The 15,351-nt window shown below is 38.4% G+C and overlaps 1 protein-coding gene across 1 annotated transcript in view; it reads left to right on the top strand.

The window, feature by feature from the left end:
• PKD2 (polycystic kidney disease 2 (autosomal dominant)) overlaps window positions 1-15,351 on the top strand; it is a 49,377-nt gene that overhangs the window by 21,688 nt on the left and 12,338 nt on the right. The window contains exons 6-9 of the mRNA XM_005862744.2: window positions 3,025-3,192; window positions 5,345-5,526; window positions 6,639-6,759; window positions 10,468-10,566. Of these exons, the coding sequence (XP_005862806.1) occupies window positions 3,025-3,192; window positions 5,345-5,526; window positions 6,639-6,759; window positions 10,468-10,566 (570 nt within the window). The remainder of the gene's footprint in view (window positions 1-3,024; window positions 3,193-5,344; window positions 5,527-6,638; window positions 6,760-10,467; window positions 10,567-15,351) is intronic.

Below are 15,351 nucleotides of genomic sequence, written 5' to 3'. Positions count from 1 at the left end.
GATTGGGACTATAAAAATGCAAAACATATTCATTTTGTTTATATGAATATATTCATATTTACGCCATTGATGATAATGGTAAAAAGGTACATGTAATTTTATCTAATTAATATCAGTCTTCTTTTTTACTAAATTACTCCAATGTCAACAAAAGGGTAGTCAGTGGCATTCAGCCTTTTGTGATTATGTTCATCTGTCACTGAAAATTTTGATAGCATATCCTAATGTGTTGTAATTATCCATGAAATGTGTGTGTGCATGTGTGTGTGTGTGTGTGTGTGTGTGTGTGTGTGTGTATTGATATAAAGGGTACATTTGTAAAAAACAAAATACGAATATTGAATTTAAAAATTGGGATAAATAGAAATAGAATTCTAACAGTTTCTTGTCACCTGCCTTGAAGTTTTAATATTTTCCCCCACCTCCAGTGAATTGCCTCATCCCACTTTGGAGACCACTGGAAAATACAGCTGATGGTATCATGGAAATTAAGGATAGTTTTTTTGGCTCAGCAGCTACAACATTTTGCAAGTATTTCTTTGAAAACTTGCTTCACTGTGCTGCTGTTCTTATTTTTCTTAACTTTTAGTACTGCCAAGACCACACTTCAAACAGTGTGCTTTTTTAAAAAAAGAAAAGAAAGGAAGGGCTAATGGAATCTCACTTCTTCAAACCTTTCCTGACCCAGTGGAAATAAGGACAGACTTTCTGCTCCTCTCCCCCCACACCCCCCTTACACACACACACACACACACACACACACACACACACACGCACGCCCTGTGTTCCATTAGACCTTGAACCCTATGAAAGGAGCCAATGCTTTTTTGTTTGATCTGGCCCAAATTTGCTTGCCCACCTGACTTGAAAAAGTCCAACTGAAACTTGAAAAGAAATAATACCCTAATAAAAATATAACATCTTAGAATTGTTTTGAAATTATCTCCTTTATTTGTGTGTGTGTGTGTGTGTGTGTGTGTGTGTGTGTGTTTTCCTAACACTCTAAAGCAGTGATGGCGAACCTATGACATGCGTGTCAGAGGTGACACGTGAACTCATTTTTTGGTTGATTTTTCTTTGTAAAATGGCATTTAAATATATAAAATAAATATCAAAAATATAAGTCTTTGTTTTACTATGGTTGCAAATATCAAAATATTTCTATATGTGACACGGCACCAGAGTTAAGTTAGGGTTTTTCAAAATGCTGACATGCCGAGCTCAAAAGGTTTGCCATCACTGCTCTGAAGTCTACAGGCTTACTTCACCTATGTAATAGTCTTTCAAAACTAGCAGAATTACTAAAAATAAAAAAAGGAAGACTATTATGAAGTCTAAATTCAAGTAATTTTGTTGAGTGGTAGGTCTCACATGGTGAAAATAATTTATTCACCAGATATTTTCTGAATACCTACTATGCACCTGGTACTGTTCTGGTGTTAGGGATATAGGAATGAATAAAAAAAACCGGAACCCTTGCCCTCGTGAAACTTATATTATGGTAAAGAGAGACTGTTCTTTTGTAAACAAGGATGAGAATTACAAAGAAAACTCAGGAAAGACATAACAACTCAAATGTTCACAAAATCTCTTTTCTTTCATTCCCTATTTTGAAGGAAAAGTCTCAAGGAAACTTAATGTGTTGATATGATATCGATATTATATAAATGACTACATGTTCCACATTTGTCCTGTGCAGAGTGAAACACTGGATGGAGAACACACTGTTCTGAGTGTGTTGGATAAAGGGGTGTTGCTGGTTCCAGTCAGTCAGCACTTCCCCCAACTTATTTTTCATCCCTTTCAGCTAAGTCCATGGAGAAAAACATCCTAAGTATATTCCAGAGAGCTCAAAGAAAATATTCCTACAGTACAGAAATACAAGATTGGCTCTAGAATTCCTTCATAAAGAGGAAAAGGAAGGTGGTGAGATTGGCTTTGCCAATGTTATTGGCAGCCAGGCAGATCTTTGGTATGATAATCCCCTGGAGCCATGATTTGGATGGCATCTCAGGAAGGGCTAATGGCCCAGCCAGTGTTGCTCAGTGGTTAAGCATCAACCCATAAACTAAGAGGTCATAGTTCGATTCCTGGTCAGGGCACATGCCCTGGTCATGGGCTCGATCTCCATTGGGGAAGGGGAGGGGATGCAGAAGGCAACCAATCAATGATTCTCTCTCATCATTGATGTTTTTATCCCTCTTGCCCTCTCCCTTCCTCTCAAATCAATAAAAACCTATTTTTTATAAAAAGAGAAGAAGGACTAATGAAGTGGTCAATGACCATCATCCATGAGAAGAAAGGGAGAATGGGTAGCAAGGGTTACACCACTTGTCACAACCTACCTGCCATGGACTCAGACTTCACATGAGGGCAAGGCGTTAAGGTTACATACTAGCACTTCCCACAGATACATGCTACTCCAATGGTGATGGATGCAAGTATAGGACCCAGTGTCCCCTCAGATACGGTTTTATAGCCCAGGACCAAAGCATGTGTGAAAAGTTGTTGGTCATGTGTTAAGAGACAAACAAGCCAGAGGAAAACCCTTGGCCCATGTATTCCCACTGCAAACTTTCTTGAGCCCTCTCTGTCATCATTCCCTCCCTCTTAAAAGGCCAAGCTCATTCTTTCCTTAAGAGCATTCCTTTTAATATGTCTTTCACCCTTCACCTTATGTTGTGTGATGCCAATTCCTGAGTAGGTTTTTGTATTATTTATCATTGTATATTTATTTGGTCTTGAACTAGAGTGTGCATTCCTTGAAGACAGAGTTTGTGCATTTAACTTCTGTTTGTTCATTGTATTTCCATTCCTAACTAGAAGCAATATACTGCTTTACTTGTTTTACGGCAGTGCCCAACACTTTCCAATTATGTGAGTGACTTTTATGAATGCAATTGGGTGAGAAAAATGTTGATCCCTAGAATTAATACAATGGCAAAGCGAAATAAACTAGTCATTTTAGGGTAAGTGACCTATTTCTGAAACACTGTAATAATAGGGAAGTCTTTTGTTTTGCAGCTATCGGTGATGGCTATAGGAATTAACATACACAGAACATCGAGTGTGGAGGTGCTGCTACAGTTCCTGGAAGATCAAAATACTTTCCCCAACTTCGAACATCTGGCATACTGGCAAATACAGTTCAACAATATAGCTGCGGTCATAGTATTTTTTGTCTGGATTAAGGTAATGTATAAATTTGATTCTGGGTTTTTAATAATATTTTCCCTTCTTTTTATTAACATGAATCACACAAAATGTTGGAGAAATTTGCTTTTGTAGCCAAAGCTACTCCATATTTTAAAGTAAGCTAGTGGGACTCATTTGATCATTCCTCTTGCTGTGAATGATGCTCTCTTCTACCTGAACTCTTGCAAGACCTGTCCCTGTAAGTTTTGTTTAACAGAAGCAATAGGGGCCTTTTCAGTATGGCAGCTGGGCTCGGAGCCCCAGGCTACTTTAGCAAGGACAGGTCACCCGGATATGGATGTGACCAGATGAAGGAAAAGGAACTAGAGGAATGGAGACAGGGGGCAGGCATACTGATTGGAAATGCTCTCTAGAAAGATTGCTTCTTTTCCAGGTAGAGGCCATAGAGAAGCTTTACCTAGAATTGAGGTTGGAACAAGCACCCTTTCTGAGCAGTTCCTTAATCACTCATTTCCTTCTTTTCCTAAGACATAATGTACATTTCCATGTATGTGAAAGGTTAGGGCATTTCATCATATACAGTAAGCCTTAGTTTTGGAGATGCAGGAAATTTCAGTCATTTCAGGGCAGCTGCCAGCCTGTCAACAGTGTCAATTTAAATTTAATTTAATTTAAATCATGTACAGGTAAGCATTCAGTTCCTCGGTCACTCTAGCCACATTTTTTAAAATATATTTTTATTGATTTCAGAGAGAAAGGGAGAGGGAGAGGGAGACAGAAACATGAAGGATGAGAGAGAATCACCGATAGGCCGCCTCCTGCACACCCCCCACTGGGGATCAAGACCCCAACCCGAGCATGTGCCCTTGATCGGAATTGAACCCGGGACCCTTCAGTCCATAAGACGACACTCTATCTACTGATCCAAACCAGTCAGGGCAAGCCACATTTTTAAGTGCATGAAGTCTATATGTGGCTAATAGCTACTGCATTGGACATAGAGAATATTTTCATCATCACAGAAAGTGTTATTGAGCTGCACCATTTTACAATGCATTTACCAACAGTTACTTATTTTACTGAATTGGTATCCACACCTGGAATTCCTGAGCTTTATCAGAGCGCATAGACCTCATCCTATATCTCTCAGGTTCTTTATTCAGTCAGGAGAAGCTCTCACCAACATACCAAACCTTTATCATTAACAAGTAATAATAACATCTCATAGAAATACTAATAGGGATTGTATTAAATAATGTGTTTATAACACCCTGAAAAACATTTTGATTTGGCCAGAAACAGTTTATAAGAGGTCTTTAAGTAAAATTCTGGGTGGCTTACTTAGTGCTTCAATTGTAAATATCTTGCCCCCAAAACTTTTTAAGAACCATTACATTCTTTCAGGCAGGGTCATGACTCAGCTTCTTTGTATTTCCCCGGTGTTCTTCCACCAAGGCTTCTAGCTAGAGCTGTGCAGGTGGCCATGCCCTCTGGGCCGTGAACGGCTCAACCTGGGCAGCCATCCTCACTGCCTTGTCTACAGAAATGCGTAATATGGCTTTGCAGACAGAAAGAGCTGAATTCAAATCCAGGCTCCAAGCCCCACCTGACTCCTGAGATAGAATACCAATGTTTTGGTCACTGTTAAGATTTGAGGCAGTCTCCTTAAGCCCTCCCCCACAATGCCTGGTACATAGTCTGATGCACAATAAATGACAGTTAATAATTGAAGTAAGTATTTCCTGGAGGTCTTGCTATCTTTCTCTCTTATGTTACTAATTTTTATTTGTAGGAGGTTTTCTCTCTTTTATTTGAAACTTCCTTGAGAGAAAATTATCACTAGTCATTTTACTAGTAATTACAATTAAACCTGCATTTACTGTATTTTAACCACCAGGTAAGTGTAACTAAAATGAGGGCAGAAGCTTTGTTCTGTTCATTGCTGTATCCCCAGCTCCAAGAATAGTGACTGGTGCATGGTGGGCACCCAAAATACTTTTTGAATGAGAAAAATAGAATTTGCTAGATTTGAAAAAAAGCACGTTATTTTTCTTTTACTTCGCATAATATTTTCAGGGTTCATTCATGTTACAATATGTATCAAAACTTCATTCATTTGTGAGGCTGAATAATGTTCTGTTGGCTGTACATACCCATTCATCTGTTCATATCCTTCTGTCTTTTATAGCTCTTCAAATTCATCAACTTCAACAGGACCATGAGTCAGCTCTCCACAACCATGTCTCGGTGTGCCAAAGACCTCTTTGGTTTCGCAATTATGTTCTTCATTATTTTCTTAGCCTATGCTCAGTTGGCCTACCTTGTCTTTGGCACTCAGGTTGATGACTTCAGTACTTTCCAAGAGTGTATGTAAGTATATATGAAATTAAGAAGAAAAGTTTAACCGGGGATGTCACTGCCTTCTCAGGGATAAAGGATAAATCTTCATGGTTGCTATTTAACCCAGAGTTTAAAAGTCATTGTTTAAAATTCGAATTAAATCTCTTTCCCAGAAGCATTGACCCACCAATGCAAAGATGACCATATATTCTGAAATGCTGATGCTTGAGGTAACAGCCCATATAATAGTAAGACATGTTAGTAAGATCAGCTGTACGAAATCAACTCTGTTCCAAGATCAAGGTCTTCGTAGCACCACATGCAAATGGTAGCTTTTAAGAGACCATTTGCCTGTATTTTTATTCCTAGTCAATATTGTTGCCATGTGTTTTAAACATCAAGTTATTTTTTAAGGAGAAAATAGTATTTCTAATATTCTAGGAGAAACTCAAACCAGTACAGGAATTTTCTGTCTTTTTTCAAAGTTCTCAAATATGATATTAAAAACAAGAAAAGTAGCCAGTATCAGATTTCCATTCCATTTAGAAAGGAGTTAGGAAAAGAGATGATTATGATCATTGAAGATAATAAGGCTTTGCACACGGGGGTCCCTCATTAATGTTGCTGTTTGATAAAAGTCAGGAATGAGAATGATTTTACTAATTAAGACCCAGCTTTGGTAACACACGGCCACTCTAGACACCACTTTGAGTGTGTGTCAGAATGTTGGAGCTTCGAGATACAATTTCGGCTCTCCTTCAAAAATCTTTTTTTTTTTTTAAAGAGATTTTAAATTCAGACCCAGATGACCATTGTAAAGGTTTAGGGTTACCATATTTTACCTAAATTATGTATTAAATTCATATAGCCCATTGCTTTATAAGTTATCCAATAATAATTATGATTATATTTTCTTATTAACCAAATTGAAATAATATTTAGCATGAAAGAATTATTTTTATTCCAGAAGGCTTCAATTGCTCATATAAGTAGCAAGAATTTTCCAAAGGGATTGACAATTTTCTGTTATTTGACAATTATCTACACTGAAAAAAAATGCCTAAAATCATCTTTTAAGAAATGTTGCCTCAATGCTGGACATTCTTTGTTTTTGTTTTGTGGTGTTTGTTTTGTTTTTATAGCTTTACTCAATTCCGTATCATTTTGGGTGATATCAACTTCGCAGAGATTGAGGAAGCTAATCGAGTTTTGGGACCACTTTATTTCACTACATTTGTGTTCTTTATGTTCTTCATTCTTTTGGTATGTATGCTTTTATTTAGAGTGAGGTGATTTAAATTTCATAAATCACCATCTTTTCTTTTCTGTCTACACTCTATTCCCTATCATTTTTTTTAAAACCCAGGAAGTAAAACATGTGAGTATTATAAATCATATTTTATTTTACTTGTCTTTGCTTTATAGTTTTAAGTCTTCACCACATACCTTTTCCATGGACTTTCATTTACCTAATTATAGATAGATAATAATGTCTATTCAAGGAAAAAAATAGATCAAGTGCAAATTTATGAAGTTACTTGAAATAGTGTTTTGCCTAAAAAGTAGACTATGCTTACTCACATGTTTTGTTAACACAAACATCAGCTTTTCATGGTCATTTGCTAACATGACTTTGCATTTCTCTCTTCTCTTCTGTTTAAAAAAGAGGAACTGACTAAGCAAGTTAGATCCAGTATGTCAAGAGTAATATTTGAGTGAATTATTGCTTGTCAAGATATCTTACTTTCACTTACTCATATTTAGCATAGCTAGAGACTAAATCTAACAGTGTATGGAAATTGCTTGAAAAATTATATTAAAAAATATTTGTTTATTCTCTTGATTTGGTACAAATTAACATTCTTACCATTGGGTCTTAAGTTAATTAGGATTTTTTTAAAAGGTGTTTTGTTCTTCATCTTAACATTTATACATTTATTTGTCTATTCTACTAAGAAAATATTAAGTTAGTTTAACCTAGGACAGTGGCCAGCAAACTGCGGCTCACGAGCCACATGTGGCTCTTTGGCCCCTTGAGTGTGGCTCTTCCACAAAATACCGACTTCTGCGTATGGGCCCCGAAGTTTCAATCGCACTGTACGTGCGCACACGCAGGTGGTATTTTGTGGAAGAGCCACACTCAAGGGGCCAAAGAGCCGCATGTGGCTCGCGAGCCGCAGTTTGCTGACCACTGACCTAGGCAGTGAGTATTTTTTCATTTAAACACTAACATTTAAGGATTCCTTACATCATCCAACATCTTAAGAAAATAAAACCGTTTCTGTTTTCAATGGATTTTATAAAGATTCTTTGTATATAAGATTCAGTAATTTAGTGTAATATCTCCAGAGCTGGTCCAGGTCCTTAGCAGTTAAGTATACAGTATTTACTGAGTGAGAATTAGATGTATTTTAATAAAACTGAAGAGTCAGGAATATCATGCAAGTTCATTTGTATCTTGCTTTATGCATGTCTTGCGATTACTTTTAAACTGAGCCTCCTAAGTTTCTCCTTCTTATTATATACTAGATGCCCGGTGCACAGGATTCGTGCACTGGTGGGGGGTGTGGCATGTGGGGATCCGCCTGCTGTGAGAACACTGCTCATCCCAGTCAGCCGAGGGCTGTGGACCTGCCCTCTGAGCAGCTGCTCCTGCTGTGGGAGCACCGCTCATCCCAGTCAGCCCAGCGGCACTCCCACTGTGGGAGCACACTGACTACCAGGGGGCAGCTCCTGTGTTGAGTGTCTGCCCCCAGGTGGTCAGTGGGCATCATAGCAACTGGTTGACCGGTTGTTTTGCCATTAGGTGGCTGGGCTTTCATTATATAGGATTAAAGAGTTAAAAAATAGAGGAAAAAGTAAGCCTTTCTTACTTTCTAACATTGTTAGTACTTTGAATTCTGGAGCATCTGAATCCCTGAATGTCTACTCAGAAAACAGAAACCAGGAATTGAGAGTTCTGCAGTGACCTATAGTTGACTTCAGGCCACCTAAATTTTCTTCATATGTCGGTCAGCCAAGTGAGGGACATGATTGTGGCAAGTGGAAATGCTCCAATGTGGACTTGATTGAATGTTGTCCTCCAGTAGACAGCACCTTCTAAATTATTCAGTCACTTTATCAGATCGATTGCTAGAACATGAAAAGAAACTCTTCGTTTGTTTTTTTAATACTAAAATAATTTTTTGTACTACTACACAAAAAGGAATTGCTCTCCCGACCCTGCCCTCAGCCCTCAAAGAGGGGAAGCTACTGTCAATACAAACCTTTTTTATTTTATTTTATTTTATTTTATTTTATTTTATTTATTTATTTTTTTTTTACGGAAATGACAAGCTAAGTGCAGTGTTGGCCACCTTTCTGAGATGACAGCCAGGTGTTGATTTATTGCCCCTACTTAACAAGAAGCCACATTGGTGTGAGGTGGCCCAGCTGAGGCAGGAAGCAAAAGCCCCATCATTAACAGGGAAAGACTCTAACATTGAGTGAACCTTGTGAGACAGGATGGAGAGGAGGGTGAACTTCCTCTCCCCACACCTCCAAGAGCCTTTCTCAGCCACTTTCCAATTCTTTAAAGCTCTTCGGAGGATGCACACTTTAATCCACTTCAGCTAATACATTTGCAGGCATTAGGTAACAGCCATTTGGAAACAAAAATAAAACATTAGATGCTTAGATTGAAAAGGAGAGGTAGGAGATGTTATTCCTACTATAACTGCCTGCCCTTGGAATTGAGCATTAAGCCTGGAACTTATGTGTATTCTATATCCTCTTCTCATTTCTGCTGCAGAACCTTAAACAATATTCCTCCTTAATTCATAGCAATTTAATAGCCCATTAAAACCCATTAGAATAATAGAGCTCTCATTTGTTCATTCATCAATCGTACAATAAATGTTTACTGAGCCACTGTATTCCAGGCAGTGTGCTGGGTACTGAGGATGCAGTGGTTAGGAAAATAGAGCCAACCCTGCCATCATGAAGACCCCATAAACTTGTAGGGAAAACACACATACTCAATACATAATTCTATAGTTACAAACCATAGTTACTTGCTAAAAAGGAAAAACAAAGGAAGGACCTAATCAACTGGGTGCAGTGCTTCCAGAAAATCTGTTGGAAACAGGTGTTGAAAATATAAACCATTTTACTGGGGAAAGGAAAAGTCAGGAAAATGGACTATTACTGAATAATAATAACTATAAATTATGTAGCACCATACATTAGGCCCTGTCTCTAGACACTTTACATAGATTATCTCATTAATTCTTACAACAGATATGTAGAGGAGATACTATTATTTCTCCCATTTTATTAATATAGATACATTTTAAAATGAAGATTAGAAAATTTAAACAATCTTGGCAGTGCCAAGACCAAAACCCAAATTTGTTTTACTCTAAAGTCTGTCTTGTCCATTAAGCTTTTCTTGACTATCTTCTTACTATACTTACCATATTCCTATTTGCAGAGATCTTTTTAACTCTTCTATGTTCTGTAAATCTCAAATGATATTATATAGCAATATTTGGCATAAGCATAGAATTCTACTTATCTGGGTGGACTGTTGAAATTTGAAGAGCTGTTTTAGAGTTCTTCACACCAAATAATTTATGTCAAATGAAAAAAATGTAGAGAATATAGATAAGGAAAATAATAAAATAATCCCTCCATTCATAGTTAAATACATTAATATTTTGTTGTATTTCATTCTTGTCTCTTTTTGCAAAATACATCACAATATATGGTTTTGTAAGTAAGAAAATGTCACATTTTCCTTTGGCATGACTTCATTGAAGAAATAATTTTCCCAAACAACATGGTAGCAAAACTATTAATTTGTGACAACTTAAGACATCAAATTGTTTTCTAAAAATGGTGAACAAAATGGCATGTATCAAAGATTGGATTATTTACAAAATAAACTTAGGTGGCTATTTTAACGTCAACTTTCCTTTGATTTGCAAACAGAATATGTTCTTGGCCATCATCAATGACACTTACTCTGAAGTGAAATCTGATTTGGCTCAACAGAAAGCTGAAATGGAACTCTCAGATCTTATCAAAAAGGTATGACAAGCCCTAATTCTCAGAATTGTTTTATTTTCTACATAAAATAATCATTGTTTCAGCCATATTTCCAAATAAATATTAATTGGTTGTCATTGTTAAAAAGAAAGAGTAGATTGCTGTATTATAGGAATAATTTAAGTGTTTTGGGAGATAGAGATGGGTACACTGCTAGCTTGGATTTAAATTCTGGGATACTTTAATGCCCTGGAGTTAAGTTCTCAATGAACTCCTTTGACTCGGAGCAGATCTGCTGGTTCGTCCCGTTTGTTTTGATACCTCCTCTGGTTGGCTCTCACTTCCAGATTCAGAATTCAGAATAAACTGGAAGATTATAAAGACATTTCCACTTTCTAGATCTTGATTACAGTCTTAAAAAAGAAAAAGTTTCGGAGGCAAGTACTTTGTAGTTCATTCTCCCTTTATCCTTGACCTTCCAAAGAAGTTGTGAAATAGTCCAAGGGAAAGATCCTTGGAGTAAGGCCACAGCCTAAGGGCAGGAGAACTTTCCATTGTCCACTCTCTCAGGAAGTGTTTGATTGTTAAATAGAAGGCAGGACAGGAAAGTTGGTCAGCTTTGTTCTTCTCAATATGACTTCTTTATTTGGTTTAAAGCAACAACAAATAACTACATCCAAAGTTCACAGCTTGTTACCTAACTTCATTTTGCTCAGAACAGTGGCTCCCTTTCTGTTGGTTCAAGCCATAAGACTATGGTCTGTGAATCATGTTGTAACAGAGAACTTCCCCTTTTTAAAATGAAGAGGAAGTCCAATGGATGGGACCTAAGATCTTCATTATCCTGAATTTTGCATAACAGGTGATGGTATTTTAGCAAATCTCCAGCCCTCATTTTGCACTTTTGTTCTGATATGCATAAACATCAGTTATTTCAGTTAAATAACACCAACCTCTCAACACAGTCCAATTTTCATTTATCACAGCGTATTGACTAAGAGCATAAAGTACAAACGTCACTTGCAGTTATCACAGTCTAATAACTGTGAGTAATGGTATAAAGTGCAAACTTCACTACAGATCATTGCGTAAATAACAGATATGCAGCCTGGTCAGTGACCAAATACCTCACTTTTTGCAAAGTCTCGGTTCGGTCGCTGAGGTTCTGCTATTCAGTTCACTCACAAAACATGTCGTTGTGCAGCTTCCTTATCTCCCAGTGGTAAATCGTGTGACCTTTTTCAAAAAGAGAACAACTGAAGGAGAGAAAGAGCCAGCAAAGATGAAAGTATAGCAGAGAAAGGAAGAATGATAACACTGGACATGAAAATCAAAACAAGTGTATTGGTTTATAGAAGAAACAAGTAGCTGGCCGTGGGATTCTCACTGCTACCATTTGAATGCAGCGGAAAGAACTTAGTGAAGGCAAATTTATCAATGTAAATGAGGAAAGTGATTGCGACATAAAGGATGAAAATGTCTCAGAGGAAGTGGCACTGGCAAGCAAAAAACACACACACAAAAACCTTCCCATTAAAGGAACTCTTGCCAATATTTCACAACATTAAAAGTGCCAAGGATAAAATGTTGGTAACTGACCCATATTAAGAAAGGATTATGATAACTCGCCAAGACATAGAAAAGATGCTCACTTCATATCTTCAGTTATACAAGAAGAAGGCAAACAGTGTTTAAAATACGCTGAATACACTCTCTCTCTCCACCCCCCACAAAGAAAAAGAGCTGCACTACTTATCCTGCCATGGAGATAATGGATCCAGTCATTTCTGAGTTTGCCTCAGAAAGTTTAACTATCCATTAACCACATTCTTGAGCTCAGAATAGAACATCACACATTTCAGGTTTTATATTAAATCATGGGCTTGATCTCAGTGCAAATTTAAGCTGTGTGTTGGGACCAGCATCATATGATATTTTAGCCCCAAGGCCCACAAACCATTAGACCAACTGGGATCCTTTCACTATTGAAAATCACTGCAATAACAACAGCAATAATAATAATACTGTTGCATTCTTATAATAAACACTGTGGTAGAGGAACAAATTTTCCTCTACCTGCAAGGCTTTTCTGGCTAGTCTAATAATCAAATAGACAAGAACAGATAACCAAAATAGACAAGAGAAAATAAGCAAATTTAATATATACATATGTATGGGAACCCTACATACATGAGAGACTCAGAGACCCCACATGCAGGAGATGTTCAGAGATAGAAAGGTAACTTAGGTCTGATCAAATAATTGAATCAATCCCCTCTCCCCTGGAAACTGACCTTTAGACCACTTCATAACCGACATTCCTTTTTGCAACCTTCCTAATGCCGAGACCCTTTAATACAGTTCCTCATGTTGTGACCCCCAACCATAAAATTATTTTCGTTGCTACTTCATAACTGTAATTTTGCTACTGTTATGAATCGTAATGTAAATATCTGATATGCAGGATGTATTTTCATTATTCGCGACCCACAGGTTGAGAACCGCTGGCTTAGACCCTATTCCATTTGCTAAAACCATTATCTTTCCCCTCCGGATTAGCCCAGGATCCGGACTGCCCAGAAAATTCCCGCCTAAAAAGCCTGCCTTTAAAACCTCTGACTCTCCAGTCCCTGGCTGCTGGCACCATTTTGGTCTCCAGCCCATCTGGTCTCCAGATGACCTAATAAATGTATCATCCCCTACCACTTTGGCCTCGTGTATCCTCCTTCAGTGACTCTAACAGTAACATGGGTGCACAAGACATTCTGAGCTGAATCCATAGAGGTATGTTGTAGGCAGCAGGAACAGCACCAGGTGTAAGATCTGTGGGGTCAGACTGGATCTGAGTTCAGCAACCTCAGTACTTAAGTTCTGACTAGAGAAGAACTCAGAGCCACGACTCAAACTATAAGAATATATTTATTTATAAAATAAAAGAAGTGGAAGAAGTAATTCATGGAAGAAATGGGCTTAGAAAACAAGTTATAGAGGTAAAGGAGGGGCCCTTGGAGCTTGGGAATAGAGAAGGCAATGGTAAAGAGCCTGGGGCAGCCGTGGGCAAACTACGGCCCGCGGGCCAGATCCGCCCGTTTGAAATGAATAAAACTAAAAAAAAAAAGACCGTACCCTTTTATGTAATGATGTTTACTTTGAATTTATATTAGTTCACACAAACACTCCATCCATGCTTTGGTTCCGGCCCTCCGGTCCAGTTTAAGAACCCATTGTGGCCCTCGAGTCAAAAAGTTTGCCCACCGCTGGCCTGGGGTGAGGGAGGGGAAGGGAAAGGTGCAGGCCTGCTCTCAGGAGGGAGAGCCTCTGGGTCCTCAGTCCTAAGGGTGGAGATTTTAGGGGAGGTCCCAGGGGAAGATCTTAATAGAATATTCAGCATCTTTCCAGGTGTGTCCTTTCAGGGTCTAGGTCTCCACTGATTGATTAGTCAGTGTCAGGACAGGGGTCATTAGTCAGTGCAGCTGGTCCTGCGGTCAGCCACGGGGTCGCTTGTCTGGTTTTGCTGCTATTCTGAGCTTGGAGCTGAAATACAACTGAGGCTTATCTCTGGGGAGAAAAGGTCAGGGGGTCCAAACAAAATGCATGACCAGTGATATGTTAGGGGAGGAAAGGTCACCATGGGGGCAAGGTCCCACCCTACAATTGTCCTTTGCCAGGCACCTGGGGCTTTCCACTCTGGTGACTTTCTGTATCTGGCCCATCGTCCTTGCTCTGCTCATGTCTAAGTGCCTTGGGAACTTCAAAGGGTCATTGCAGGAAGAGCAGATGTTTAGAAAATAGAAGTTTGTGCTGCCCTATAGATTGGTCAAAAGCTATCTCTAGTAATTATTAGTTATCTCTAATAATTGCTCCTTATGGGCAAGGCCCCTGATTCAAGTTCTTCTAGGTAATAAGGGAGGGGTAGAAGTTTCTCTTGTGCCTGTGATTAAAGTTTCCTTTGCTCAGAACAATCTGCGTACCACTGAGGGACGTGTTGGGGTGACTCATTCTGAACCCTCACAGTTTCCTTCTCTGAAACTTTCCTGGATAGTTCACACTCCAGAGTTGGGTTGGTAGATTGTTCCTGTGTCTCATTAAACCAGTCTCAGTCTTGAGAAAAGTTCGGTTCAGGTAAACAGTCCTGTCTCATTTCCGGAGGTGGTGACGCAGGTGGGCTCCCAAAGTGAAGCCCATGACACAAGAATCAGGTGTTTAATAAGAGACATCTCTATGGAAACAAACAAAGAAAAAAACACACCAACAAATGTTAATGATATGAGCAGACTATAATCCCAGTTTCTGAGCTCTGTAGGCAGGCAGCCAAGAAGACTTCTAAAGGTCTGTCTGTCTCCAATCATCTTCAGATGGAATGAAGACAGGCAGCTATAATCTGATAGATTCTCCTGGTCTGCAGTTGGAATGTCTCTGGCGATCTTTTTACAATAGGTATGGAGATTGTCCATACATGAGCTGCTGTGGTGATGTCTCTGAAGTTTACATCAAGTTTTCCCACTTTAGCCTGCATGGTGTTGGAAAAGGGCAGTTTTAATTCTCAATAATTACAAGTTAAAGGTTGAGAAAATGAAAATGATAGTTTTTAGGATTGCAGCCAAATAGTTAAGAAAACTGATAATGTTTTGTAGCCAATTCTCCAAAAAAGAAAACTAGAAAAATTCCAATCCAGTTGGAATCCAATCCAGTTTGGGTAGAAAAATTTAAAAACTCAAAAGTCAGTGAGCAGTGGGGTGGGGAGCACACAATATAATATACAGATGATGTATTATAGAATTGTACACCTGAAACCTCTGAATTATGACGGACCCTATCACCCTCGAT

This window comes from Myotis brandtii, unplaced genomic scaffold, assembly GCF_000412655.1.
Source record: "Myotis brandtii unplaced genomic scaffold, ASM41265v1 scaffold1663, whole genome shotgun sequence".
Taxonomy (NCBI): domain Eukaryota; kingdom Metazoa; phylum Chordata; class Mammalia; order Chiroptera; family Vespertilionidae; genus Myotis; species Myotis brandtii.
Note: the sequence above shows the minus strand (reverse complement) of the source record. Positions and strands in the feature narration are given on the sequence as shown.